The sequence below is a fragment of the Protomyctophum parallelum genome (genome assembly GCF_964188405.1).
Source record: "Protomyctophum parallelum genome assembly, chromosome: 17".
Taxonomy (NCBI): domain Eukaryota; kingdom Metazoa; phylum Chordata; class Actinopteri; order Myctophiformes; family Myctophidae; genus Protomyctophum; species Protomyctophum parallelum.
Window position 1 is genome coordinate 34,289,257 of NC_139719.1, and position 27,394 is coordinate 34,316,650.

Consider the following 27,394-nt stretch of genomic DNA (forward strand, 5'->3'; position numbering starts at 1 on the left):
TTTATTGATATGAAAGTTGGGATCAAATTCAATATTGTTGGCAATATCAAATTAACAGATCATAATTTGATCTCTAATCATAGTATCTCTGTGTGTGTGTTTGTGTGTGTGTGTGTGTGAGAGAGAGAGAGACAGTGGATTGTAGCGAGCCTTCGATCCTGTAAGTTTGTACTGTACAACATCTGGAGGATCAGAGTCAGACCTTTCTTCAGCTTCTTATCCAACTTAATCCAAGTCTCACTAACCTTCAGGCTTGACAACTTCAACTGATGCACAATGGTGGTGACATCCACTTGACTGGAGTTTGAAGATCATACATAAAACCCACCCCCTAGCACTCCTCATTTCCCTGTACAGTACTCCTTGACAATTTTGATAGATGCTATAATACTATGCAGATGTATGTTGTTGGTTGCTTACTGTTTGCTTGTCCACAAATACTAAAAATGTTATATAGATTGCAAGAAGAAAGATGCTAAGTTTGACGTTTACCTGTTATCCTATTACAGAACTTTGTAGTAGCACTTGATTGTTTTCTTTACCCTTATCGCCTATTGTTTGTTGACTAGGTTTAATAATCTTGCACTTTGTAAGGCACTCTGGGTAAGAACATCTGCTAAATACCTCAAATGTAGAATACATATTGATTGCTGCTCTCCATATATATTTCTGTCTAATTCTGATGTTCCATTATACCAGTTTCTGCAGTATAGTCTACTCTGTATATGAAAGTAATTCATGTTTTAAAATACCAACAATCAAATATGGATGGAGAAATTAAATGCCAGCCCATAATGTAGTAGTAGTTTATTGTATCAATCTCTCTCCTCAGTCCTCATCCACTGCGCTGCTGTATGCCATGTCTTTGATGCTGTGTGCTTTCACATAATTTGATTACCAGCGACCCCTGGTGAACTCTTGAAGTCGGTACAGCGCACAAAGGTAGCCAATAGGAATACAAAACTTCAGCACAACTTCCTGCTTGCTTCCAATCCGTTTTGGTTTACCAATGCAAGGATGATTGTCAGTCATGTAAACAGGCACAGGGCTCATTCTTTTTAGGGGGCTGGTCGTTCATTTTCAGCGACTGAATGAATAGGAGCCCACTCACACACAGGTACATCGTTTATGAAAGGAAGCACCAGGTTGGTATTTTGTATTAATATGCTATGCTATTTCTAGAGGTGTAAGCCTCTAAGCTCGGGGCTGCCTGCATTGTGCTGATTGTTGTACTGATTGATGTTTGTACACAGTATCCTCATTTTTCCTCGTCACTGATATTAATTTGCATTATACAATAGATTGTTTACATTTAGACTGCAATCATCCTATCCATATATTAAGTTTATCGCAGGTGAACGTCGTTTATGCTGACAACATTCGTTAGCCTGACCACAATATCATCAGACACATCACACGATTCACACATGCGTTCTATACTCTCTCTTTTCTTGCTCATCGCATTTCACCTTTTTATTAATTGTTTCAAAACGATCAAAGGGAGGAGATGATTGTAGTATGCTCATGTTTGTGTAAGTGTTTGTATTTATATTTTACAGTCGCTTCCAAACATGGCTTATTGATTGCTTGTGACGGTGGTCACGCCTTTGAAGAGCAATAGAGCATCACTGGCGCCAGTGCGGTGTTCAAGTGCTCACTGTGGGCTGTGTGTGTTCACTTTCATTACAGGTCCATTATACATTTTTTGAGCGGTGCCTCGATCCGCTCCATTACGCAGCTTTGTTATGTATGTATGCGTACGTACGTACGTGTCCCAGCACGGACACCCCCACGCCCTACAGTGGCCAGTAGAGTACAGCACAGCGTAAAGTGGCACAGACTACACTACAGTAGGCTACGATCGGGCACGTTCATTCTGGGGACCCCCTCGAGGACCCCCACACGGTACTGTCTACTGTCATTTCTCCACCGTTTCGGACACGTTGAGGCCCATACAGGCACCCTGGGCGCGTTCATGGGGGTCTATTCATGTTTCAAAGACTTTAAAGACTTTTCCTCAAATAATCACAGTACAGAGCACAGTATACACTAACACTACAAATAAAATACAGTACAGAGCACAGTACAATACAATACAGTAAAATATAACAAATGTATAGTTGCACGGTTTGCACCACTCACTTCACACAGGTGTGATTTATTTTTTCATGCCGTAAATTACTGTATTCATGTAGGCTATATTATCCAGTTACTCACCACGTAGGTTAAAAAGCCATTGTAAAATAGCTTTGTTCGCCATCCGGAATGTGAGCCAACAGTATAATAATGGCAACACCTGAGAACTTGAGAAGTCTCAAAAGAGGCAGACAAAAGCACAGAGGCCAAGGAGGATCAATCCAACCTCATTATACTATCCTGCTAAATGTGCAAAGCTTCTCCTTCACTCTAAATTTACACAATTCTTATTTCAGAAGTGAGATTCTACCACATTCAGTTGTTTACTATCACAAAACGACAGTGTCAGGTGTATTTAAACCGCAAAGAGCTTTTTTACAGTGTTGTAAAAAAGTACTGTATAGGCAATCTGCTGGGCTACATTTTGCCTTCGTCAGAGAAGAAACATGGACAACTCAACAGAAGGTCAGCAGTCTGACCACTTGCCCAGTTGCTGATTCACATGCATCATTTGGATCTGTCTGCGGCCAATTATACTGCAGCTCTCCTCAGTCACACAGAGCACAGGAAATGCTATAGTTATATGGTTAGATCTCATTATGGACTAAACATTCAATTAAGTTAATATCAGACGTTACATTTTCTTCCCGACTCCTAATTGCTCCCCCCATGACGCCTTGTCACTGCCTTTTTCATCCAGCTCTGCTTGATTTTCACTCGACTCTAGTCTGTTTTCTTCCTTTTTGAGTGGTGCCTCCGCTCCATTACGGAGCTATGTCCGTCTGTCCGTATGTCTGTCTCTGTGTCTGTATGTATGTTCGAGCACGAAATAGCTGCAACACCTAAAGTGGCCAGTAGAGTACAGCACAGAGTAATGTGGCACAGAGTACACTACTACAGTACGAGCCCTGGGCTGTTCCTGGGGCTCTGGCTGTTCCGGGGACCCCCACACGGACCCCCGGGGGAATCCCACATGGTAACTCTGTCATTTCTCGATGGTTTCGGACACAGGGTCGCTCGCCGGAATCAAAGGGCTTTATTGGCATGAGAAATTATATGTTTACATTGCCACAGGTCAATTTCTTTCTATGTACAGAGGTCACTCGATACAGATAGTGCAGGAATACACACAATAATTAGAAGACTTTAATGTGGTTGTGTTCCATTTGATATGCTTCTATCACAGCAGCTCACAAATCTTGCTACACAGTTTCTTGTCATTTGCCATGTTTTCAAACTCTCCTTGGGTGATTGTAATACTGTATGTGGGTAGTATGTGTCTCTGATGTCTTGGTACAGTGGACAGGCGGTTTGGAAATGTAGCTCAGTTGCCCCTTCATTTTGTGTGCAGTGGTTGCATAGTCTGTCTTTTCTATATGGAGACGGGTCTGCCTATATGGCCTTTTCGTCACAAGACTGCTCAATGAGTCTGTTACCAAGTCAGGATTTTTCTTTCTTTTGGGTCGGTCACAGTGCTCAGGTATTATCTTATTGTCTCCACATGGGCACACACACTCCCTGGATGCCAACGATGAACCTCTGCCCTAGAGATGCAGTCCACTCAGAGAGTGGGCGGGATCTTTGGGCTGGATCCAGGCTACCTCTGCCCCAAAACATTGGCTTTCAAAGTTTGAAGGATTGGCCCGGTTTGAACAAAAAGCCTCAAATCATGAACGCAGCGTGCAATTTAAGTGAAATCTTTCACATACTTTCCTACTAGGCTGAGGAATATATCCCACCCTTTTCACATTTCGCATTGACCAACAGGTGGATTTTTGCAGCACACATTTTTGGAATAAAATGCCTCAAGTCATCCAATTGCCATCCAAAGCGTAAGAAGAAATTGCACCCTTTTCACATTGGCCTGTTATAGCGCCACCAGGAGGCCACAACCTGCCCTGCCCTGGTGTAGACCTGTGCCCAGAGGGGCACTTTTTATAATCTCTTTCTGCAGCCCTTCTGAAAAATAAAAGGTAGAAAATCACACTCATGTGAAGTGATGGGCGCTCTTAACATCATATATACAAAGTATACATCGTCACATTCCGGCCAATCACAATTGGCGTCCTCACCTTTCTGTCATTCCGGCCAATCACAATTGTCGTCTTCAATTTTCTGTCCTCACTTTTTTGAGGGGCGCTATAAACGGCTATAGTACTGGAGATTCTGTCTGAACACAAACATTAAATGCCATTGACAATGGATGGAGAATTTACGTGTGTGAGCAAAGCGGCATATGTTACGTATGTCGGTGGGAACCCTTGGCCAATAAGGGACCACCATGATTTTTTATCCTCAATATGTAAAATTCACACGCACACACAAAGCTGTCTCAAAAAAGTGAATGCAATGTATAAACTTTGAACTTGAACTGGAACCTCTCCTCCCTTGACCCGCCCTTCTGCTCCCCCTCCCGGTCTTTTCTCCTCTCCCGGGGCTCCAGGTGCTGCAGCCATGACCGTGTCGCTGCTGTGGGCAGTGGACGTCTATGGCCGCGTCTACACCCTGTCCACCGCGGGGCAACAGTGGGAGCAATGCCGCGACGCTCAGCTGGAGTTCAAGCGCGTGGCTGCAGCTCAGCAGTGCTGCTGGGGCATCGCCTGCGACCACAACATCTACCTGAACGTTCACGCCTCCGACCTGCCCATCCGCTACCAGGAGGAAACCTATGAGAACCAGGTGGGTCTGATTTAGCACAGTTTAGTACCTCAGGAATTCTAGTGTATGAAATCAACTAACCAACTGTCTAATAGCTTTCATTAACAAATGTTTTTATCCATTTGGAGCTCCATGAGGTTAGATGTTCACACTTGTTTTTTGGTAACTACTACTAGATACATTTGACTGGAAAACCCCAAATGGGAACAAAATTCGCTGCATACATCATCATACCTGGATGTTATGCAGGAACGCCTTACTGAAGGGCAGAAAACAACTTTCTGGCCTTGACAGCCCATACGTACATCTAACAGAAAATGTGATTGTATTAAACAACATTAAACTCACCAACATTGTAGCTGTACGGAAAGCTTAAATTATCCTCTTTCCATCTGCAAAGTTTTAGTTTCATAAAAATCCACCATAGACATCTTATGAGGTACTTTCTGTCAAGAAAGTCTGTGCATGTGATTATTTTTCAAAGTATCAGAGTTTGGAAGCACTCGTTTTCAATAATGTAATGTCCTGCCGCCTCCTGCATTATGTGCAATTTAGAAAGGTGGTATGCACATTGCAGGGCCTGGTTGGCCTTCCTCAGCTGACAACGCTGAGGAAGGCCAACCATGCCGAAACACGTACGTTGTCCACTCTCGTCAGAGGTAAATCAAATCATGTGAAAAGGACATATAATGAGTCCTGGCATTTTCTTCAATTCAACTCTATATAGTACGGCAAAGGAACAAGGAGCCAAGAAAGGCAAAAGGCATGCTTGCACACAGACAGACACATCAAATTACGAGAACCCTGTCCACAGAGGTTTTGTGGTTGCAAAAGATCTTTTGTTTTTAATGATGAAAACTGAAAGCCCATTTTCTATCATTATCGAACTCCCTGGGCGGTCTCTTCTCCAGCATTATGGAACTCTCTGGGCGGTCTCTTCTCCAAGGGAGTTGTCACTGACATTTCTATATTTGTGTGTGGGCTCTTCAATCCATCTTTGCATGTCTTTCTGTCAGAGGTGGAATCCCGTGGACGGCTTCTCGGAGCGCCTGTTGCCGAGCGACCGCTGGCAGTGGAGTGATGTCACAGGTCTCCAGCACCAACCGCTGGACAGCTTTGAGCTCCCTTCGGCCAATTGGGAGTGGGAAGCTGACTGGCACGTGGATGAGAACTTTGAAGGAGAACCCACTGAAAAGGAGGTGAGTGTCGTGATGTTTTTTTCTTTTTCTTTTCACAGCATTTCTGCTCGCTCTCTCTATTATTCTGCCTCTCTTTCTCTGCCATACCTTTGTCTCTCTATCTCATCCATAAACTGTAGTGGTTCAGTCCAGACTTACTGTATCATTCTGTCTGGTCTAACTATCTTTATATCACATGTTTATATCATATATTACAGTATGTTTCTCTTTGGAATCAGTCAACTTTATTGTCACAAAACGGGTTTTCAGGTGTAAAGAAGTGAAGCCTGATTCACTATGCTGTCACTCTCCATTTCTTATCATTATCTGTGTCACTAAGATAAGATAAACCTGTATTGAACCCAGCAGGGAAATTCACGTTCTTAAGTCTCTCCTGGTCTTTTACTGCCCAGCAGTGCTTTAGCAAGAGAGTATTTCAATGTGTGTGCAGGGCTGGACGTACGCCATGGACTTCCCTGCCAACTACACCAAAGACAAGAAGTGGAATTCCTGTGTCCGCCGCAGAAGATGGCTCCGGTACAGGACATATAAGGCCAGGGACAGCTGGGCCCAGGTGGGTTTTGTATTTGTGTCCCTCCTGAGTGTTCATTTAACAAATCAATTTACTAAAGGAAATGGACACTGAGGATTTTACCATGTGTATGTGTGTGCTTATCTCTCCGCCGATGTACTGACAGATCCCTTCACAGCAGTCAGTTCTGCCAGACCCCTTCAACGACATCAGCTGTGGAGGCTGGGAGATCAGCGAGGAGCCCAGAGGAAGACTGTCACTGTGGGCAGTGTCCCTGCAGGGGAAGGTACAATACTGTACATACGCCGCATTCACATACACACACACACACACACACACACACACACACCCACACACCAGGGAGCACAGCTGCCACCTTATCACTAACGGGAACCCATAAGTGCACGCACGCAAGCACGTATGCCCGCACACACACACGTCATGATGCATACTCAGTGATGTAGGCTGTGGTGAACACACAAAGCTGTCATACACGAACACTATTAAAATGACACCACTACAAAGGTGTCCATTCAAAGACTGACAGACACCCCTGCCCCCTCCACACACACACACACACACACACACACACACACACACACACACACACACACACACACACACACACACAGAGAAACATGGTTGTCTTTGCTCTAAAGCCCACGGCAAGGTCACACATCACAATGTTCTGAGACATCAAACAACTCGGTACTGCACTCAATTACCACGCTACTGTTTGTTCTGTTCTCGCTCTTGCTTTCTCCACATACAAACCTCTCTTCGTCTTGTTGCTTCCGTCTTCCTATTGCCTTCATTTATCTCCTCTTATTCTTGCTCTGTCATGTCTCTTTCCGTCACATTCTCCTGCCTGGCCATCTTTTCCTCCATTGTATTCCTTTCTTCCCTTCACATCACACCCTTTTCCTCTGTTTTCTTTTCTCTCACCCTATCTCCCCCTTCCCCCCTCCTTCCTCTCTTTCCATCCAGGTGTGGTTCAGGGAAGGGATTCAGCACCACAGTCCGGAGGGCACTTCTTGGGAGGAGATCTCTGTGCCTGGAGAGGTGGTCCAGATCAGCTGTGGTCCAGGGGACCTGGTCTGGGCTGTGCTCTGGGAAGGCCAGTTCATTGTCAGGGAGGGCATTGGCCGAGACTGCCCCCAGGGTAGGTGTCCTCCTGGCCCTGGCTGGGCTGCACTCCATGGTCTACTCTATCCCTTTACAATCTTTCACTGCTTCTCACTTTATCGTTGTTCTCGTTCCTGCATTTTCATGGTATTCATTGTGAATTGTGTGTGTGATTTAAAGTGCTGTATTTGACCATAGCTGAGTGGCTAATGAGCCTGCCTGGGGAGCCAGACCCCTGGTTGTCCCAGGTAAGATTCCAGGCCAAAAATGTGTAACCCCTAATTGCTCCCGAGCGCCATAGAATGGCTACTCACAGTTCTTAGTATAAATTTCACGCAAGTGCAAAATATACAGTGACAAAAAAATTTATCACACAAAATAAAACACTCCAGGTGTGTAAGGGGACCTTGAGGCTGAATGTGGGTATAAAATGTTTTGTTGGTATTGCTACATTTAACAAATATCTTTGATATACAGTATTATTGTGTAATGTGTTGTTGAACATGACCGTTCCCTTGATGCCTGGTTAACTAAATGGAAATTAAAATAGATTATTAAGGATAACATTCTTTGTTTACCAGGTACGTCCTGGGTGGTGGTGGACTCTCCCAGTTCAGAGGTTGGTGCCATCCATGTAGCTGTGGGTGTCAACGTAGTGTGGGCCCTCACCAAGGACAACAAAGTAAGGAGTATTGCCTATTATGACAGGATATGAATGCTAGGTGTCATGTGGTTTACATTCTGTTGGTGTAGCACACCCAAAAAATAAAGCTTTTATGATATAATATATAGACCTGGTACACAGCACATAGGAACAGAGAACTACAGGAAATAATAGTTCCCTGTGTTGTGAGTTATCTAAGTATGGTGCATTTCATTCCGTCCAGGTGTGGTTCAGGCGTGGGGTGAACTCTCACAACCCCTGTGGCTCAGGGTGGATCAGCATGGTGGGAGAAATGATTGTGATCAACGTGGGACTCAATGACCAGGTGAATCACAACCCATCTGTTAAATCAGGGAACATAATACATAGTAACTTACATACTTGTAAAACATATACACATACATGTTTAGTTTATTAACATTTTAAAACACAGGGCGGTACATACATTCAGCCAATTAGCCCTTCGCTAAGTCCCTCCCCAACCCGTCCTTGTCCAATAGGCACGTTAGCAGCGAGGAGACAGGGCAAGCTGTCCTCCCCATAGAGATTTCTCCATATAAATAATAGATCATTTCAGTAGCAAGAGCATCAAAATGTCTTGTAAATCTAGTCAACCAGTCCTGCAGTAGGCTATGCACTGGACAAATTTGCATGACATTATTTAAATAAACTAGAAAATGACAAATCAACTTTTAACAACCACCCGACAGGAGTTTTCATGTTGCACGGTAAGACTACGGTCATTAGTATTATTGCCATCACCTTGGTGGGTCAGGTGTGTAACGTTAAGCCGTGTGTATGTTCAACAACACAGCCATGCAAAATAACATTGACAGCTATGAAGTGGCGAAAGCTTGACCTGCATAGCAACAGTTGCTAAACTATTTAGATTGGCATTGGACAATCGCTTTTTGGGGTGGGATTTACGAAGGGCTAATTGGTCATTGCTTTTATTATTATTTTTAAACTGATGTTGTGATGTGTTGTGTAGATGTGGGCCATCGGCTGTGAGGACCGGGCAGTTTACTTCCGACAAGGAGTGACATCCAGTGAGCTCAGCGGGAAAGCCTGGAAGGTTATCAGTGTTCCCCGAGATGGAGATCGCTCACACTCCAGTGCCAGTGCTGGCAGTCTGCACAGGTGAGGGGACAAAAGTTGAATGTTGCAGTGGAAACTCGCTGCAAGAGTGCAATGCTAAAATAAAGAGTCTGCATACAGTATATGCATTGCAGACTGCAATGCATATATTTTGGGATGACCTACCGGTACTTACACACACACGCACATGCACACACACACATGCACATGCGTAATTAAGACACAAAAATATAGATGCCTCTTTGGCCGCTGCAGTTCATTGGAGCGACGATTTATGTTTGTGTAGGACAAAGTTCGTGGACGGACACTAAAAGCTGGACCCTCAAAAATGTAGCCTGACACTGAATTTTCATTTTGTTTCGCTTCATTATTCAGACTGAAAGCCCTTCCCACGACAGCAGTTTCTGGGATGATAAATAATATGAAGCCTTTCAGTGTTTGCAACAACTGAATTACACAAGTCGTATGTATACAACATGTGCAACACATTCTAATTTAGATCTAGATTGTAATGAATCAAAGTGCAGAACACCTTGCAAGGTTGTGCTATGGGCTTATATTAAATTTTTCTCTGTTTCCCTCTTCGTCATTCAGTGCTGGCTGTTTCTTCTCTGGTGAGGTCCGTGCCCAGTCAGTGAGTGATGTGGAGTCAGACACAGAGAAAGAGAGAGGCCCAGCTGCAGCCAGTCACATTGTCCCCACCTATGCCTCCTCTGAAACGCTCGCCGCAGCTGCCGATGGCCCCACGAGTGATCCCCCTTCCTCTGACCACACCGCTGACGCTCCCAAACCCCGCATCCCCAAAGTCACAAGCGACAGCTTCATCTCTGATCTCGTCTCCGACCGAGACCCAGGTAAGACATCCGGCGCCCCGTCTATCCCAGAGGAAGAACCGTACTCGGCCCTCGCCCCTCCAGGACTTCAGGGGGTCCTCTCCCCGAGCAGGTCTGGGGGGCATCTAGAGTGGAGCAATGTGGACCTGGAGGAGGCTCAGAGTCAGGAGGACAGGGTGGTGCCTGGAGCTGTGCTGGACTCAGCCGATACCTGCAGCTTGTCCTCTGTGGCTACCTACAGCCTGGCCCTGGAGGAGCCTTATGGGATCGATGAGCATCCACTGTGGGCTTGGATCAGTGGCGGAGGCTGCTCTGTAGACTGCCACTCTCAGCTCAACTGGTTCAGCTGCTCTCCCAACTCTGCAAGTGAGTGTAACTGACAAACCGTTTATGTCCAAAACATACCAATGGTGTCAAGTCAAAATGTCAAGGGGTGTGTGTGTGTGTGTGTGTGCGTGTGTGCATGCATGCGTGCGTGCGTGTGCAATTTATATTTCCACCAATAATTGCCCAAAATGGGGATGTCGGGATGAAAGTGATTAAAATCTTTTTAGTGTTTAGAATGTGATACAGAATAGTAAATAAATAAATAGAAATCCAAAAGCAGGGTTTGAAGGGTATTGGACTGAATTTGATAAAGAAGAAAAGTGCACTTTTATCATCGTACATTATCCATTCATTGTCAATGGGAATATAATCTTTGTGTAGTACAAAAATAGCCGATTTGCTCGTCCACATATGACGTAAATTCTCCATTCATTGTTGATGGGAATTTAATGTTTGCTTAAGACAAAAATCTACACTAGTTGAATATAGCGCCCCTCAAAAATGACAGTCGTCATTAAATAAGAAAGAGATAAATGGATGGATGGATGGATTGATAGATAGATTGATTGATAGATGGGTTAATAGTTAATTGTTTTCAGCATTGGCTCAGTCCGTCCAGAACCTGAGTCTGTCCATCAGCCCAGCGCAGACAGCAGCCTGGAGGAAACAGATCTTTGAGCAGCTCAGCGAGAGGACCAAGAGAGAGGTGGATAACTTCAGACACTATGAACAGGCAATCGAGCAGGTACACACACACACACATACACACTATATGGAAAAACAGTCAGTTTCTTTATTTCATTCTGTTATCTATTCTATCAAATGGAGTTGTACCGTTATCTCTTACAGAGTTAATTCATTTCTTCTCAGAATGAAAAAACTCTGTCCTATTTCAAGCATTGTTTTATCCAAAAATAGGCATTTGTTCTCTTCTTTATTTCCTTTTTTCCCATAAGTTAATCTCTGTTTTTGCGCTTAGCTACAGGGGTTTGAAATTGTGCAGCAAACTAAGTGAATGCTGTCACACTGTGTTTCAGTCGGTGTGGGTGAAGAAAGGAACCATGCAGTGGTGGAGGGACTGGAAGCCACATAAGTGGGTGGATGTCCGCTTTGCCCTGGAGCAGTTCTCTGGTCCAGATGGCAATAAGGACGGCATCCTCTTCATCTACTACAACTTTAACGAGGAAAAGAAGGTGAGCCACTGGAAGTAGTTAGCTGCTTCCACCACACAATCAGGCTTATGAACGAACAGTGCCAGGAAAATTTAAAAAAATTACGCTGAGGAACTCATAGTTTTCTTAATACTATTGCTATCGTGGTTGTTAAGGCACAGTCTTCAACAAAATGTTGCTGTCTCTATTTCTGCCCCAGCTGTCCGACTGTGTTACTCTGTCCTCTGTATGTCTCTGCAGTACCTGCATGCCTTCATTAATGAGGTGACCATTTTGGTGCCTGTGCTGAACGACTCGAAGCACTCGTTTGCCATCTACACCCAGGAAAGGACCAAACAGAGGTGGCCAATCAGGCTGGCTGCTGCCACGGAGCAGGAGATGCATGACTGGGTATGGCAGTCTGTCCTCTGCAATCTTTTAGAAGGGGGAGTAGCGTGCAATACAGTAGGGTGCAACTGCACTTATTAATCGATGTACAAATTCACAATCCATCATGAGCTTGTACTGTTTTGTATTCTTTGCCTGACGCTGTTGTAAGACAAAAATAAAATGGGACTTAAAGGGAAATGATGAAGATTTAGAACTCTTTCCTGGGGGACTTTATGTGTGTAATATCAGTGGTTTTAGATATTTTAGATTTTAGCAGTGTGCCCAGTGTCTCTGATGTCATGGACACTGGGCTCACTTAATTCATGGACTACATAAATACCTATAATATCTTAAACCACATATTACACACATAAAGACTCCCAGGTAAAGGTCACTGCACACAGTGCGTTTTTCAGATTTTTAGCTGCGTTTCTCTGTCGGTTTTCCGAAAAACGCGTCCAGTGTGCAACCACCTTAAGTGTTTTAATCTTCTAAACGTCATTAACATATATTCTTTTGCAAAATTACATCTTTTGTGGCCAGATGTCATTTCTTGGGGTCTATTAGGACTATAGTAAATAATACAAAAATAAATCGCTATACAATTGTGTCAAAAATACATATTTAGCCCCATGTTCGAATGCCCCCACCCCCTTGTAAAAAATAGCTAAAACGAAATCTTTTACTTTCTCTGATAACAACCTAAAACATGAACCTTGGTTGAAAAAACTAAAGTTGTCCTTTAAGTTCTCTATTCTAGTACATGGTAAAGTAAAGTGCAATGGTTCACCATTTATACATGTATCTCCCTCCCTGCCTGCCGTTCTCTAGCTGGCTCTGTTGAGCGCGTCGTGTTGTGACTCCAGGGGGATCCAGGGCCCTCCTTCCAAACAGGCCATCTGGTCAGTCACCTGTAAAGGGGACATCTTTGTCAGTGAGCCCTCTCCTGGTCTGGAGGCAACACCCTACCCCACACCCTGCGAGCTAATGTAAGAACAGCAGAACTGTCCTGCCCTGTTTTTCTCTGCTATCCCGTCTTGAGATAGCAACAGTTCTGGAGTATGACAATATAAATTATAGTAGGGCTGCTTAATGAATATTGCATAATCATACAGCACTATTTTAGTTTGCAGTCATCATTCATATAATATCACAATTTCATCAAAGCTTTGATTTCGGGAGCCTGCTAGTGAGGCCCATCTGTCTGCAGTTTAATATTTGTCAAGAGGTTAATATAATAAGATGCAAAAGATTATTATTTTATTGTTATTGTGATAAAGATGGGGGTGGCTTCACACTGGGGACATTGGTAAATGGTGGAGTGCTGAAGATTTTTGACCGAAAGAAGTATATTTTCAAGCTGGCTCAGGGGGAGTACATAGCACCAGAGCAGATTGAACTCCTGTACTCTATTGTACTGTTCTGTACCACAGGTTCTGGCGTCATGTGGGGGGCCACCTGCGTGTGGTGGAGTGTAGCAGCGCCGGGGTGGTGTGGGGCATTGGCTATGACCACACGGCCTGGGTGCACACCGGGGGCTATGGCGGAGGCTTCTACCAGGAGCTGGCCAACAGCACAGACAACATCCACACCCAGACGGATGTGAAGAGCGTCTACATCTATGAGAACCAGAGGTGGAACCCAGTCACCGGCTATAGCAACAGGTGATGTACTGAAAATGTGAAAGGTTGAATATTGAATTGTAATTGATTTTTTCCCCCTTTTTTTTAAACTGTGGACTCATTTTGTTGACTCATTTGAAGCATTCTTCCTGTGTTGTAGAGGTCTGCCTACGGACCGCTATATGTGGAGTGATGCTTCAGGGCTTCATGAGTGCACCAAGACCAACAGTAAACCCCCTTCCCCTCACTGGACATGGGTAAGTACTGTACAAACACGCTTGCACACACACACACACACACACACACACACACACACACACACACACACACACACACACACACACTCGCACACACCTATTCATAAACCTCCACTCACACATAGTCAATGTATACACATATTGTACGAACAACCACCTTTAAACACATAGTAGTAAAGACACGTACGTATAGCCGCGATCCTAATGGTATGTGGTCTGTATGTGGTCTATTGAAGCAGACTGAAATTCACTCACAAATGTTTACATGCACATCGCCAGCTGCTAGCACAATGATGGCTCATTAGTGAACAAGCCCCTCCACCTCCCCAGGCTCCTCCTGAAGTAGCATTTAGGTCATTGTGTCTGACATGCTGACATTTATGTCAAAAATATCTGACTGAAATATATTATGAATAATCGTACTCCACAAAATACTTCTTTGGTTCACTTCAGAGTTAGTGTCAAAGTGTCCTTGAGCAAGACTCTGAACCCCTAATTGCTCCCGATGTGCAGGTTGTTGCCTTGCATGGTTTCCTCTGCCATCGGTATATGAATGGGTGAATGTAATGCACAATCTGCAGTATGTAAAGTACTTTGGATAAAAGCGCTATATAAATGCACCATTTACCATTCACCATTTACTTCCTGTATGTGGCATTTGCAGGTGTCTGATTGGGGTACTGACTATGGTGTCTCAGGGGGGACAGACAGGGAGGGCTGGCAATATGCTGCAGATTTCCCAGCGTGAGTTTCACACAGCATTCTTCCTCTGCCATTTCCATTTGTTGAAATCATGTTCTTTCCCACAGTTTAGAAAGTGCATTTAATTTCTGTTTCTCTTCTCTCCCTTTGCTCTTCGTCTTCGTCTCTCCATGCAGTTCATATCATGGTTATAAGACTATGAAGGACTTCGTACGTCGCAGGCGATGGGCCAGGTTTGTACTGTAGAAATACAACACGGTTATTTACCTTCACAGTGTTTGTTCAGCACGCTGCCAGCTGCTTTTTGACCGTTTGCTCAGCTGTCCAACATGAAAAACCATGACTTTATGTAAAGGATCCTCTGTTAACAATATATTTATTCTATATCGGGTCAGAAAGAAAATCACAGAGATTTAAGGTGTAAAATACAGAAAGTTTGCAACAATTGCAAACAACAAAAACGTTTTAACAATAATTACTATAGCGGTTTACATGAAAGTGAAACGAATATTGGTGCCATGAGATATACTGTATCTACTGTATAGTTAACATTACCCTTGAAACAGTGCAGCTGCGACTCTTAACAGGTGTGTTTATTTGTCCTCATAGGAAGTGTAAATTAACCACCACCGGGCCTTGGCAGGAAGTCCCGCCCATCCCGTTGAGTGACGTGACCATCCTACCATGTTCGTCTCAGTGCAGCGTGGAGGTGGTGCCTCTCTGGGCCATCAGCAACAAGGGAGATGTGCTGTGTCGTCTGGGGGTGACCGCACTGACGCCTGCTGTGAGTCACTTCTAAAGTTGTAGGGGTGCATCCTGGTGGGGGGCCTGGGCTCCTCACTGGCTCCTCACTGTCAGTAGGATACAACGGCAATGACGACACAAATGTGTGTGGCGAATTGAATTAGTCTATTTAATCACTAATAATCGATAACTTAATAAAACTATCAATTAATAATCAATTCCTATTTTGGGCATGTCATTCATTATTCTGTAGGTGAAAAGTAAACAAAAAACAGTACGTATCATAAATAGTGAAAATAGCAGATCTACAAGCTCACAATGCGTATGGCACCGCTGTGTGACAGTATCGATACGTTCAGAAAGAGTTATTTTTTAACTTGGCTCTCTAGGGCTCATCATGGCTCCATGTAGGAACAGACCAGCCTTTCAAGTCCATCTCCATCGGGGCGGTCAACCAGGTGTGGGCCATCGCCAGGGACGGCTCGGCCTTCTACAGGGGCTCTGTGTCTGCACAAAGCCCTGCAGGTCAGTAGGAGAGTGCTCGAAAAACGAAAGAACTGTACATTGTTGTAGTTTTGTTTCCCTATTCTCTTACTTTCTAGGATGCCTCTGCTGTTGCTTTTCGTGATCTTGTTATTGTATACGCACGGCATGTCAAGAAACATCTGTGGAGAATTACATTACTAACTAACCAAGTGAACACAGTTGTGAAAAGAAAACCTTTTGGCTTAAGGTCCTTACACAATGGGAGACTGATGAATGAACGATTCAGTCAGTGCGTCGGTGAATATTTCACATCTAACTCTTAATTTGGTGATATTTCATTTTTACAGGTTCTTGCTTTTACTCACAGTGACAAATCGTGTGTGTGTGTGTGTGTGTGTGTGTGTGTGTGTGTGTGTGTGTGTGTGTGTGTGTGTGTGTGTGTGTGTGTGTGTGTGTGTGTGTGTGTGTGTGTGTGTGTGTGTGTGTGTGTGTGTGTGTGTGTGTGTGTGTGTGTGTGTGTGTGTGTGTGTGTGTGTGTGTGTGTGTGTGTGTGTGTGTGTGTGTGACTACCTTTACAGATAGACATGATGTTGATGTGAGTCTGAAGCTATTGGTTTGTGTGTGTGCATTATGTCTCCCTCTGCAGGAGACTCTTGGTACCACATTCCCTCACCATCAAAACAGAAGCTGAAGCAGGTGTCTGTGGGAAGGACATCAATCTATGCTGTAGATGAAAATGGTAAAGAGACTATGTAGTACTTTCACATATGTTGGATATAGGAACACTGATGGAAAGATATAAAAAATATATAATAATGAGTATTGATGTGCCATGTAGGGCTTAATTGTATGAAGTCCTTCATTCTAACAAAACACTACAGTAGGAGGTTTCATTCATTTTCTCTTCCCTCTTTGGTTGAAATGTGTGTATAGAATTGTTAACATGAAAATTTGCAATTATCTTGGCCCTTCATGGTTGCTCTCTTGCTTTTCTCTGAGTTGAAGCTTTTCGCTTCAGTTCTCAGTCTTCTGTCTTTTCATACTGAAGGAGAGGTGCTTTTCAGTCAGTTACTTCTTGTCTCGACTCTCGACAAGCCAGGCTTTGTCCCTGTCAGCCAACCATCCCTTGAGCCCATCTCTTTATATCCATGTAGGAAAAAACATTTCCCTTAAATCTTAAAGATGTAGTGCCGTGACTTTTCCAGTTTTTCATGTGTTTATGAGGTGACAGTACTTCATTAGACCCTTTGGTGTGGTTGTGTTATGTGCAATGATGTCTTCCCTTTGTATTTAGGGTTTCTTCCTGGAGGCTGAAACCTTGACAGTCAAACGTGCCAATGAAAAAAACAGTGATATAGTGACATCACAATATCATGCCCTCCCCCTTCATCATACAACAACAGCTGTGGATGTGGCTTCAGTTCAGGTGGATCACCACCCACCAGGCATACTTAATGAACTGGTGGGCGTGTCCACATAACTTGCCAATGAAAAAAACAGTGACATAGTGACATCACAATATCATGACCTCCCCCTTTATCATACAACAACAGCTGTGGGTGTGGCTTCAGTTCAGGTGGATCACCACCCACCAGGCATACTTAATGAACTGGTGGGCGTGTCAACATTTTGACAAATAGTGTACACTTTTTTGAAAAACAATCTTCCTCCTTATATAATAATAATACCTGATGATCACGTTTTAGGGTGGAAAAAAATCACAGCACTCCACATTTAATATTTTCAACATTATAGATCACTCTGCCTTCAAACATGTGACTACCAGTGCAGTGTGTGAGAAGACTGGTGATTGTCATATTTCAGTGGTTTCCGTCTGTTTGTCTGTCAGGTAACCTGTGGTACCGTCAAGGTGTGACTCCCAGTTACCCCCAGGGATCCTCCTGGGACCACCTTTCCAACAACGTACGCAAGGTCTCTGTGGGACCTCTGGACCAGGTGGGTGCCACACCTACATCTCAGGATTTACCCACTTAAAAGGGATATTTCACTTTCAAAAAAGGTTTTGGTCATTTCATCGTCTACTCAGGTTTATATGAACACCCAAGACCGTTTTTAAGTTGCTTGATTCAGTATTTAGATGTTTGATATTCATTTTAGCTGCCCTGCCCCCTTCCTATACAATCCTACGTAACTTAAAACTCTTCAAAACTCATTTTAACGATGATGGATTCATCGAAAACACCCAACTTGTTTTCTGGTGACTGATTTTTCATTTACTGTTTTCATTTATTTTTAATAATTCTCAAAACAATTATTAAAAATAAATGAAAACAGTAAATGAAAAGCACAGCCCCCTCACGTATTGGAACGACACTATCAGTCACCAGAAAAAACGTTGTGTGTTTTCGATGAATCTCTCATGGTTAAAATGGATTTCTAAGTTATAATGGGTTTGTATAGGAATATTATTGAACGAGAGGCAGGTGAGAAGTCAGAAATGAAGAGCTTAGTATATCCATCTGAACAAAACCACGGAGAGCGCCCTAGATTAGGAGATACGAGGAATTCTTTCTGCAGCGGTAAACTAGGAAGTAACCGGGACCGCGGATGAACGAAGAGCGAGTATGGTGGCCTTGGAGGCCAAAAAATAAATAAAAAAGAAAAGTTCAGAATATTCTTCTTTCGTTTGATATCATTGAAAATGCGCTAGGACGTCCTCTGGATCCGTGGGTTGGATTGCTTATGAGTTTGACGTGCCCACACGTACGGTCTGAACCATTTAAGGGACTTTATTGTTTCATAATGCCCTAGGCGTTATACCACAACCATCAGCTTCTCTCTGTCCTTTTATCATTCCTCTTACCTAGGTCAAATAAAGGCTGCCAGCCTTTATTTTATATGTTGGACATTAGTGATTGTGTCAGAAGTATATATTATTTGACTTGTTATATTTTGTGATGTCATCATTGGTGATATGTAGGTGTGGATCATAGCAGACAAGGTGCAGGGCAGTCACAGCCTGAGCTGTGGGACAGTGTGTCATCGCCTGGGCGTCCAGCCCATGGAGCCTAAGGGACAGTCGTGGGACTATGGCATAGGAGTAAGAACCCACAGAACATGACTCAAGACCCTGTCTTTACTGTGAATGTGTTTATACTGTACATTACTTCACCAAATGCTTCCATAGTGTGCAATTTGGAATTTTTATTTTATTTGCATTTGTATGTCACCAATGCATTATTTTGTATTTTCGTGTGTGTGTGTGTGTGTCTTTCTCTCTCTCTCTCTCTCTCTCTCTCGCTCTCTCGCTCGCTCTCGCTCTCGCTCTCGCTCTCTCTCTCGCTCTCGCTCTCGCTCTCTCTCTCTCTCTCTCTCTCTCTCTCTCTCTCTCTCTCTCTCAGGGAGGATGGGACCAGATCACAGTGAGAGGGAACTCCATGGAGCCTCCTAGAATCCGTATGCCTTCCCTGACGGACCCCGCTGCTGTCCCAACCCCCGTCTGGAACCAGGAGGAGGTCAACGGCAATGCTGTGGGACACTGAACACACGTGTATATATATACACACAGCACCGTAGTGCTAAGACACAGTCACACACATTATTCATTATTTGCAAATATCCAGTGCAAAAATGCTGTTACATACACCATTCTCCTCTGCTGTCCTTGTGTGTCAACATTTCATTTTAAGGACATTGTAGGGCATTCTGATGTCATATTGCCATTGCTATTAACCAAATACCATTTTAATGCTAATCCATAGTTATTGTAAAATTTTCTCTTTTTTGTTTTCTGTTTTTCATTTGTTAGTTTTTAGTTTTTGTGTGTGTGTGGGGGGGGGGGTGGCTTTTATTTATTGATCATGATGGATGCTTCTTTCCATGACTTTTTTGTCATGTTATCATGTCTTAGTTATATTTTGCCTATGTTGTGAAAGTGTCAGTGTGGTGTTTTTTTATGATGTTTGAGGAGGGTTATGGTGTGAGGATGTTTTTATGTACAGTATATTTTGGGCCAGTTTTTATTTATATGATAGGATAGATTCTACCTCAGTTTCCTGTCCTACCGTAGAGCAGGGGTTTCCACAACCTTTCAGCTCGAGATCCAAAAGAGAAATTCCCATACTATCTATATTTACTGCCGTTGGCTGTGTTCTATCTGTAAATACCGTGTTTCTGTGACACAACATCCTTCAAAGGGCATTTAATAGCACATATTCATATTTTTGATTGTCCAACATGGAATGATGATTATTGGGTACACACACAAGCTTACAATTTAGAATACTATGGAGATTAATCCCGCCACTAAATTACAAGACAGTGTTCTATATGTATATGGTGCCATGGAAACATTATACTAACCATATGGGTTTAATGCATAAGATTTTTATTTTACTGTTTATTTTACTGTCTGCAAGTCGTGACTTTTGGGAAACACTGCAACACAGGAAACTGAGGGCAGAGAGGGGCAAGACAATGCAACACACTACCAAAGCCAAAATCAAACTGGAGATGTCTCGATTTTGTGGTCAACAAACACATGCATCTGGTCATCTACCAGCATGCCCCAGGTGTGAGGAAGGTTGAATTAATTTTATTGCGTTACTGAGACACTGAACAAAAATGTCTGCAATGGAATTTGTAGTAGTAGCTGTACTCATGCTGTACACAAACTACAATTATGTGAATGGAACATCAATATGATTGTTGTTTTTAAACTGCTGGGAATAAGGTTAAGACTAAGAGGTCTTTCCGTAAGGCAGAAGAGATACTGTAGCAAAATAGATATGATATCTATATATATATCAAAATAGATATAGACTTATGGACTGGATTTCTGAATCTACTGGAGTGACTCGTTTGTTTCAACCATAATGTTGCTTCCCCATGTACCTACCATGGGCAAATCTTTTATATTTCACGTCAATGTTATATATTATCGGACAATGTGCAATGTTGAGCATTTTCCCACAGTACACAGGAACGATGGCAAGTGCCACTGCTGACTAGCCTGGGAAGCATTCCTTTTCGGGTTCATGATCCGGTCCGGAGCGGATGATATCGCTACATCATGTTGTAGTATTGTTTTATAGTCAACAATCATCCGGAACTTCCTTTCCCTCAAACCGATTTTTCTCAATAAAAGCTGCAGGCTATGAGAGCTTTTATTGTTATTCTTCCGGTTTGAGGGAAAAGGAATTTCCGGATTATTCTTCCTGCCTGATGACTACAAAACAATACTACAACATGACGTAACCGCTTCAGACCAGTTCACACGGCACTTTTGTAACACAGACCAGGCTTTCCTCCGAGGTGGAAAGCCTGGTGACGCGAGGTTACTGCTGACTACTTCTAAAAGTCTTTGGCCCGCTTCTTCTCTCAGGAAAATCTGACTTCCAAAAGAACCCCTCAAACATCTTTGCATGCTTTTTCTTTTGGGTTGTTAACTGATGTTAGCTGAATAACTGATGACTACTGTATAGGCAGCATACAATATATTGTACTTTAGTTAAAGAAAAAGTATATTTTTGTTAAAAAAACTAACAAATCTGTGTTCAAGTATTGTGCACAGTGCATATGTTGAATTTTTTAAGTTACAAGATGGCATGTTTGTACATTTAACGAAGAATGAGGTAATTAAGGAATTAACTTCTGTCCTATAACATACATAAACCGCTTTGACAACCAAACCACATAACTTGAGGCGTTAGTTTAGTTAATGGGCAAATGTAAATACATGTACATGACAGTTGAACTGTGCAAAGAAATGTCTGTATTGTGTTTATGAATAATGTACTGTACTGTACTGTGCAACACATGAAATCTGGAGTGTTAATTTAAGTTTAATTAACATGAATTTTACTGTGTACCATTTCTGTCGACATTGTGTGCATTTTTCTGTGTATGGTGTTGTGCATGGTGAAAATATTATGGCATTCATCAATAAATAAATGTTTATTGATAACTCAATGATTATTTTTTCTTTTGATTGTACAACTGTACTGTGTCTCAGAGACTCGGACACAACCCATTCACTAGAGCAAATTGATTTTCGATATAAAATTTACCTTGAAGCCAGACAAGTATACATACAATCTTGTTTGAGATCATGTAGAAACATGAATGATGTTTTAGTTGAAAGAGAGAATATTCATACGCAAAATGGTCCAATGTGCATAGTCCCAAACTAGTGTTTCAAGTAATTTTTTCTCCACTTTTCAACATAGCAGTATTTAATCAGGCAATATAACTGCTTTTCTGATCCCATGTCTGTCAGTTATGACCAGAGGCTATTGCTTGGCAGGTTTTCAACAGAAAGACACACAAGAAGATGAATATGATTACTGAAAAGGGAAGAACACAAGTTCACAGCTTTTGCTTAAAACGATAGAAGACAGGAAATTAATTAAATAGTGTGAGGAAAGACAAGCTTAATTCTTTCCTTGAGTACCTGTGACGGATGAACTTAAGCATTATTTCAATGTTTTAAAAGTTCCACCATAGTTCATTGGGATTCTGCCGTCCCTATCGGTAACCTTTGTATCTGTACCCATTTTAATAGAAAGCTGTATGACTGATTTCATTTAAGTGAATGTTGGTGCCGTGTCCCCAAACCAGTCCTGGCTTACTGTCCAGAGCATGTTCTCTGATAAAGCCGTGTTGATAAAGACAGCCACCATATTGTGTCATGTTCAAACAGCAGTGGGTGCCTTTATGTTGATGTAATCAAAATCATCACGATCACTGGTGGAGGAATGTGATATTTAAATAGCACAATCTTCCAACAAAGAGCACAGCTTTTGACCAGAACCTGGTGCTCCTTGCTGTGATACTGATTAAAAGCAGTGCGCCTCCAGGAACCAGACATAATTTCAGATTTGACCCCTTAAAAAGTCCTCAATCTCATACTATGTCCTCCCTGCCTCTCTTTTCTGACTGCCTTGTGTCATGCTCGGAGACCGGCCTGGTTGCATCCTCATGATGTCTCTCGTGCCCTTCGCTGTGTGTTAGCTTCCCTGGCTGAAGCTGTGCATGCTGGTCAGGTACTCAGTCAGACCTTCCTCCCCCTCCTCCTCTAGGTGCTGCTGGTAGCACTGGAGCAGCCTAGCGGCGCTCTCCTCCGACACAGTTTCCCCGGCAGGCAGGCAGGTCCCAGACATCCCCAGGACGATGGTGGTGAGGGCCTTGATGTAGTTCTTGGCCAGGGTGAGTGTTTCGATCTTGGAGAGCTTCTTGTCCATTTTGACATGTGGTATGGCCTCGCGCAGTGCTTGGAAGGCATTGTTGAGTTTGTGCATGCGCTGCCGCTCACGCTCGTTGCTCTCCAGGCGGCGGACGTTGCGCTCTTTGGCTGCGCCGTGTTGCCGCCGGCGCCGATGGGAGGCCATGGTCTTTCTGACGCCGTTTCCACCACCTCCCTCCCTCCCTCCTCCTGCTTCTCCTCCAACTCCTCCTCGATGCTCAAGCCGGTCCCCACTCCTCAGACGCCAGGAGCCGGCGATCCGAACCGAGGCCTCTGAGCCTTCCTGTTCACTGGATCCGGGTTCTGGCTCCGTATCTGGTTCTAACTCTGGTTCCGGGTCCGGGTCGGACCAGGCCCTCCTCGCAGGTTTCACAGCCTTCCCTTTGGACTTCATTCTGCTGTCTTCTCCTCCACTCTGCCTCACTGTGTCTCTGCCACAGGTCTGACATAAAAACAAGCCAATAGAAAAAAGATTTTTTTTTTTTTTTAACATTAACATAAGTTCAATGTCAAAATACAAATGCAAAAAACACATTATGTTGAGGCCTTCATCTGTTTTTTGGACCAATAATAGAGGTAAAAGTGAAGCTTTCCTCTGTCAAGCAGCCATGCATCCCCTGCCCTGTGCCATATCTAATCAACCTTAACATGTGAAAACTGCATGATGTTGGTCTATAATCTGCACCTCTCTTATCCTACTGGCCAGAGATAATGTCCACCTCAAGGTTACTCTTGCAAAAATACAACAGCACCACAGCACTCACAGTAGCCTAATTCATAAAATTGTCATCACCAGCAAAGGAGATTATTGTTTAAGATAGAATTAAGCTGAGGTTTAAAAAATATTAAAAAAACGATATCCTTATTAGCCTACATTTGAACTTTGTGGTGATCCTGGTCAGTAACAATTTGTGTGAATGGATATTTTATCACCAGGCATGAGACATTATTCAAAACCATAGTAAAACATTTGGCTAAATGGCTTAGGCTACACATAAACTGTAGCCGTACTGTACAGAACATACTAACAGAACATCTAACTACTGCAGTCTCGTTAGGTATTTTGCTGTCTCAAATTATGATAGCTTTTAATTTATTCACTGAACCAAAACGATATCAGCTAGATTGTAAAGTAAACTGAAAAGCAAACCGAAAATACGTCACTTACCCCTTACAGTAAAGTTAACTTTCCACACGTGAATGTTTTGCTACAACAAAACTGACACCATCTAGTCGTCTTTTAAATCACCACAATATACAGTAAAGTTGCTGGTTTGTTGTATGCTATGTTGTGCGCGTGTCGCTGGATGGGAGATAACTGTCACATGTGTGAGGTACCTGACTGTTGCAGACTATTGTACACGTAGCGCTTGTTCAGCCAATGGGCGGTGACCATGCTCCAACATTGTCACAGGGAGTTTGTGGTCAGCCAAAATGTCACAGTCATGCAGAGAGAGAGAGAGATAACTGCTTTACAATTCAACCTGAAAGCCTTCTCTGCTGCAGCGCTTAACACAACAGCAGTCGGCAGAGATAATAGCCGCATTGTTCCTTCTATAATGAGTATAGGCTCACATCTCTAAACACTTTGAGGAAGAATGGCCGCATCATGCCTGATTTATCGCACCGAAAGTCACAGATCTACAACCTCATTATGCATCTCACATGCATGCAGCTGTGAGCTCATAGCTCGGCTAATCTAACATATTTACAAGCGTTCCTTTTTCTTTCCTCAGCCACTCCCACCACCACCAGGGGTTTTGAACCACTGGGCCTACAAGTATGGTAGGTCTAAGTTTACATAGTGTGTGTTGGTTTTCTAGTTTAACTACTTCATTTGAATACATTCCTCTGAGCTTCCAGTCAGTGTTGTTTATCCGTAATTTAATACACACTGTACAATGTTTATTTCAGAGCATATTTATTGCTTGCAAGTTGCACATTGGTCGATTTAGTTCTCATTCACCTTGCCAGACATGTAGAAACATCTACATTGAAATAAACGTGCCAAAGTAATGATTCTCACAAGTTAGCCTGCTGAAAACTGATGGATGGAGGAATACCGTGGTAGGCTTATAGTAGTTTTTAACTCAGTCAATTTAACCAGCAGCCCAGTAGTGCTGCTGGTTTTCATTCTAGTCAGGAAACAATTTTGATGTGGGGGTTCTACAGTAGGTGTGATGAGTGTCTGCACAGAATAGAAAAAATGCAGAGGTCTCAATGCCATTAGCATGACAGGACCACAACACAGAATTATATAGGCATTATAAGGCAATTCACATACTGTATGTACGTAGTGTACGTACCAACTAACGATAATCCAAATTTTTTGACCCAGCACTGACTGAGGTGGAGAGCATAGACTGGATGGTGTTGATCCCATGTTGTGTCTGGGTAGCTCAGTCGGTAGAGCTCTTGCCTTTGGACCACAATTTCATGGGTTTGATCCCGGGCACCGCCAACTCAGCGTATGAGTAGCACGGCTTGGGTCGTGTGGGAAGTACTGGTAGCTGATGGTCATGGTAGGTGTGGTGCTCCACCTCAGCAATCCATCTCTCAGGGGTTTAGCCGCTAGCACATTGTTACAGGGACAGTATCCCGCATGTTACCAGCTGATACCGACAATAATTGTAATCGTAATCCATCACTGTGGAACTTATCATATGGCTGCAATAGCAAACAGTGTAGACAAGGCTTGTCTTTAATGCATGTGCGATATTAGCCATTTTGTTTGGCCATTATAAAATGGTTTATTTTCTTTTTTGACCTTGTTTTGACAGTGAAGGATTACACCGATGGAACAGAATGTATGAAAACACTGGCAGTGAGTTTCCTTCATACGTCCATCATCTTCATCCGTGAGCCTCTGAAACTGTCCAGTCAAGTCCTAAAGTGTTCCTGCTTCTCTCCGACTGGTCGACTATGGATCTTCGATTCATTGTGAGTAGCTTCTCATCAGGCAGTCGCACTGACACCTTGAGATAGTGTGTGTGTGTGTGTGTGGGGGGGGGGGGCATCAATGAAACTTCACCTGCTGTACACACAGTAGAACATTATCACTGTGATGCATGCCAGGCACACTTGAAAAAGTGAACTGAGCAGAAATGACATACAGGTGTCCAGTTCCCAGCATTTAGAGACACAGAGGCGGTCACACACTAGTGTCCTTGAGCAGTGTGTGTGTGTGTGTGTGTGTGTGTGTGTGTGTGTGTGTGTGTGTGTGTGTGTGTGTGTGTGTGTGTGTGTGTGTGTGTGCGTGTGTGTGTGCGTGTGACCATGCGTGTGACCATGCGTGCGTGTGTGCGTGCGACCATGCGTGCGCGTAAGCTTATGCTTATGATTTTTCAGCAATTCTCGGGCACATTGTATCTAATCAACCAAACCTTGCTGGTCTGTGGAAACACTATATATAACTTTTAGTTTGTTCACTTCCTGCCTCCAGTAAGCCCTAAAGGCTTACACAGTGTATTTAGTCACAGTCACTGATAAAACACTGAATACACTAAAGTAATGAGGCAAGCAAATAAGGCACAAGCATGCTTTGTCTGAGGAAAATAAACTGTATTGTCAATAACCATATCGTTCTTGTACTGTATGTTGACACCTGAATTTACCAGGATTTTATGCATGATTGCTTGAATTAACATTTTAAATGCAAATTGCACAACAACATTCTGAGTTTCATTAGTGGTAAAGTGGGATTTAGCTTTTGACAGTTGACTAGTCAAACTAACCTGCGGCCAGTTATAAAACACTTTGACATACTATGTCAAAGTGGGCAAACACTCACCAACAGAATATAGAGGCAACCATGCAAGGTACCAAACTGCTCATTGTGAACAGTTAGGGCCCGAGCTCTCAGTGTCTTTTTAGAAGGACACTTCGACACAAAGTCAGGAGGAGCCAGGGATGGAACCAGGAACCTTTCAGTTGCCAAACAGCCACTCTACCTCCTGAGCTACTGGCTCCTTAATTTACCCTCTCTCTGAGTTTAATTGAGACTCAGTATTTGACAGTGTGGTAAATAGAGACCACTTTCTGTTTGTCCTTCACTTTCACTCACTGAGTTTAATTAAGACTCAGGATTTGACAGTGTGGTAAAAAGAGACCATATTTCTGTTTGTCCTTCACTTCACTTTCACTCATATTCCATGTTTATATTTCTCACTGACCAGCCTGTTCTTCTACAACTCCAACTTGGATAGTATTTCTGTTTCATTATGATTTAATTCTATTGTTATCTGCTGCAAATCTGTTTGCAATATAAAATTCTTTGTTGCTCTAAAT

General features: G+C 43.1%; 2 protein-coding genes across 2 annotated transcripts; one reads left to right on the forward strand and one right to left on the reverse strand.

Annotated features, from left to right (window-relative positions):
* Positions 1–1,007: 1,007 nt before the first annotated feature.
* tecpr1a (tectonin beta-propeller repeat containing 1a) lies at positions 1,008–21,817 on the forward strand. Its single transcript, XM_083787048.1, has 24 exons — positions 1,008–1,145; positions 4,580–4,815; positions 5,811–5,993; positions 6,424–6,546; positions 6,671–6,790; positions 7,492–7,666; positions 8,211–8,311; positions 8,517–8,618; positions 9,285–9,433; positions 9,986–10,590; positions 11,151–11,296; positions 11,589–11,744; positions 11,964–12,113; positions 12,924–13,081; positions 13,526–13,756; positions 13,875–13,971; positions 14,636–14,715; positions 14,850–14,906; positions 15,283–15,457; positions 15,807–15,942; positions 16,550–16,642; positions 17,753–17,859; positions 18,845–18,964; positions 19,266–21,817. Exons 2-24 carry the CDS (start codon positions 4,591–4,593, stop codon positions 19,404–19,406), a joined length of 3,630 nt encoding a protein of 1,209 aa, XP_083643174.1. The 5' UTR covers positions 1,008–1,145; positions 4,580–4,590; the 3' UTR covers positions 19,407–21,817.
* On the reverse strand, positions 21,807–24,380 carry bhlha15 (basic helix-loop-helix family, member a15). The gene is made up of 2 exons (XM_083787049.1): positions 24,276–24,380; positions 21,807–23,549 (listed from the first exon to the last, which is right to left on the reverse strand). Exon 2 carries the CDS (start codon positions 23,499–23,501, stop codon positions 22,872–22,874), a length of 630 nt encoding a protein of 209 aa, XP_083643175.1. The 5' UTR covers positions 23,502–23,549; positions 24,276–24,380; the 3' UTR covers positions 21,807–22,871.
* Between the last annotated feature and the right edge of the window lie 3,014 nt (positions 24,381–27,394).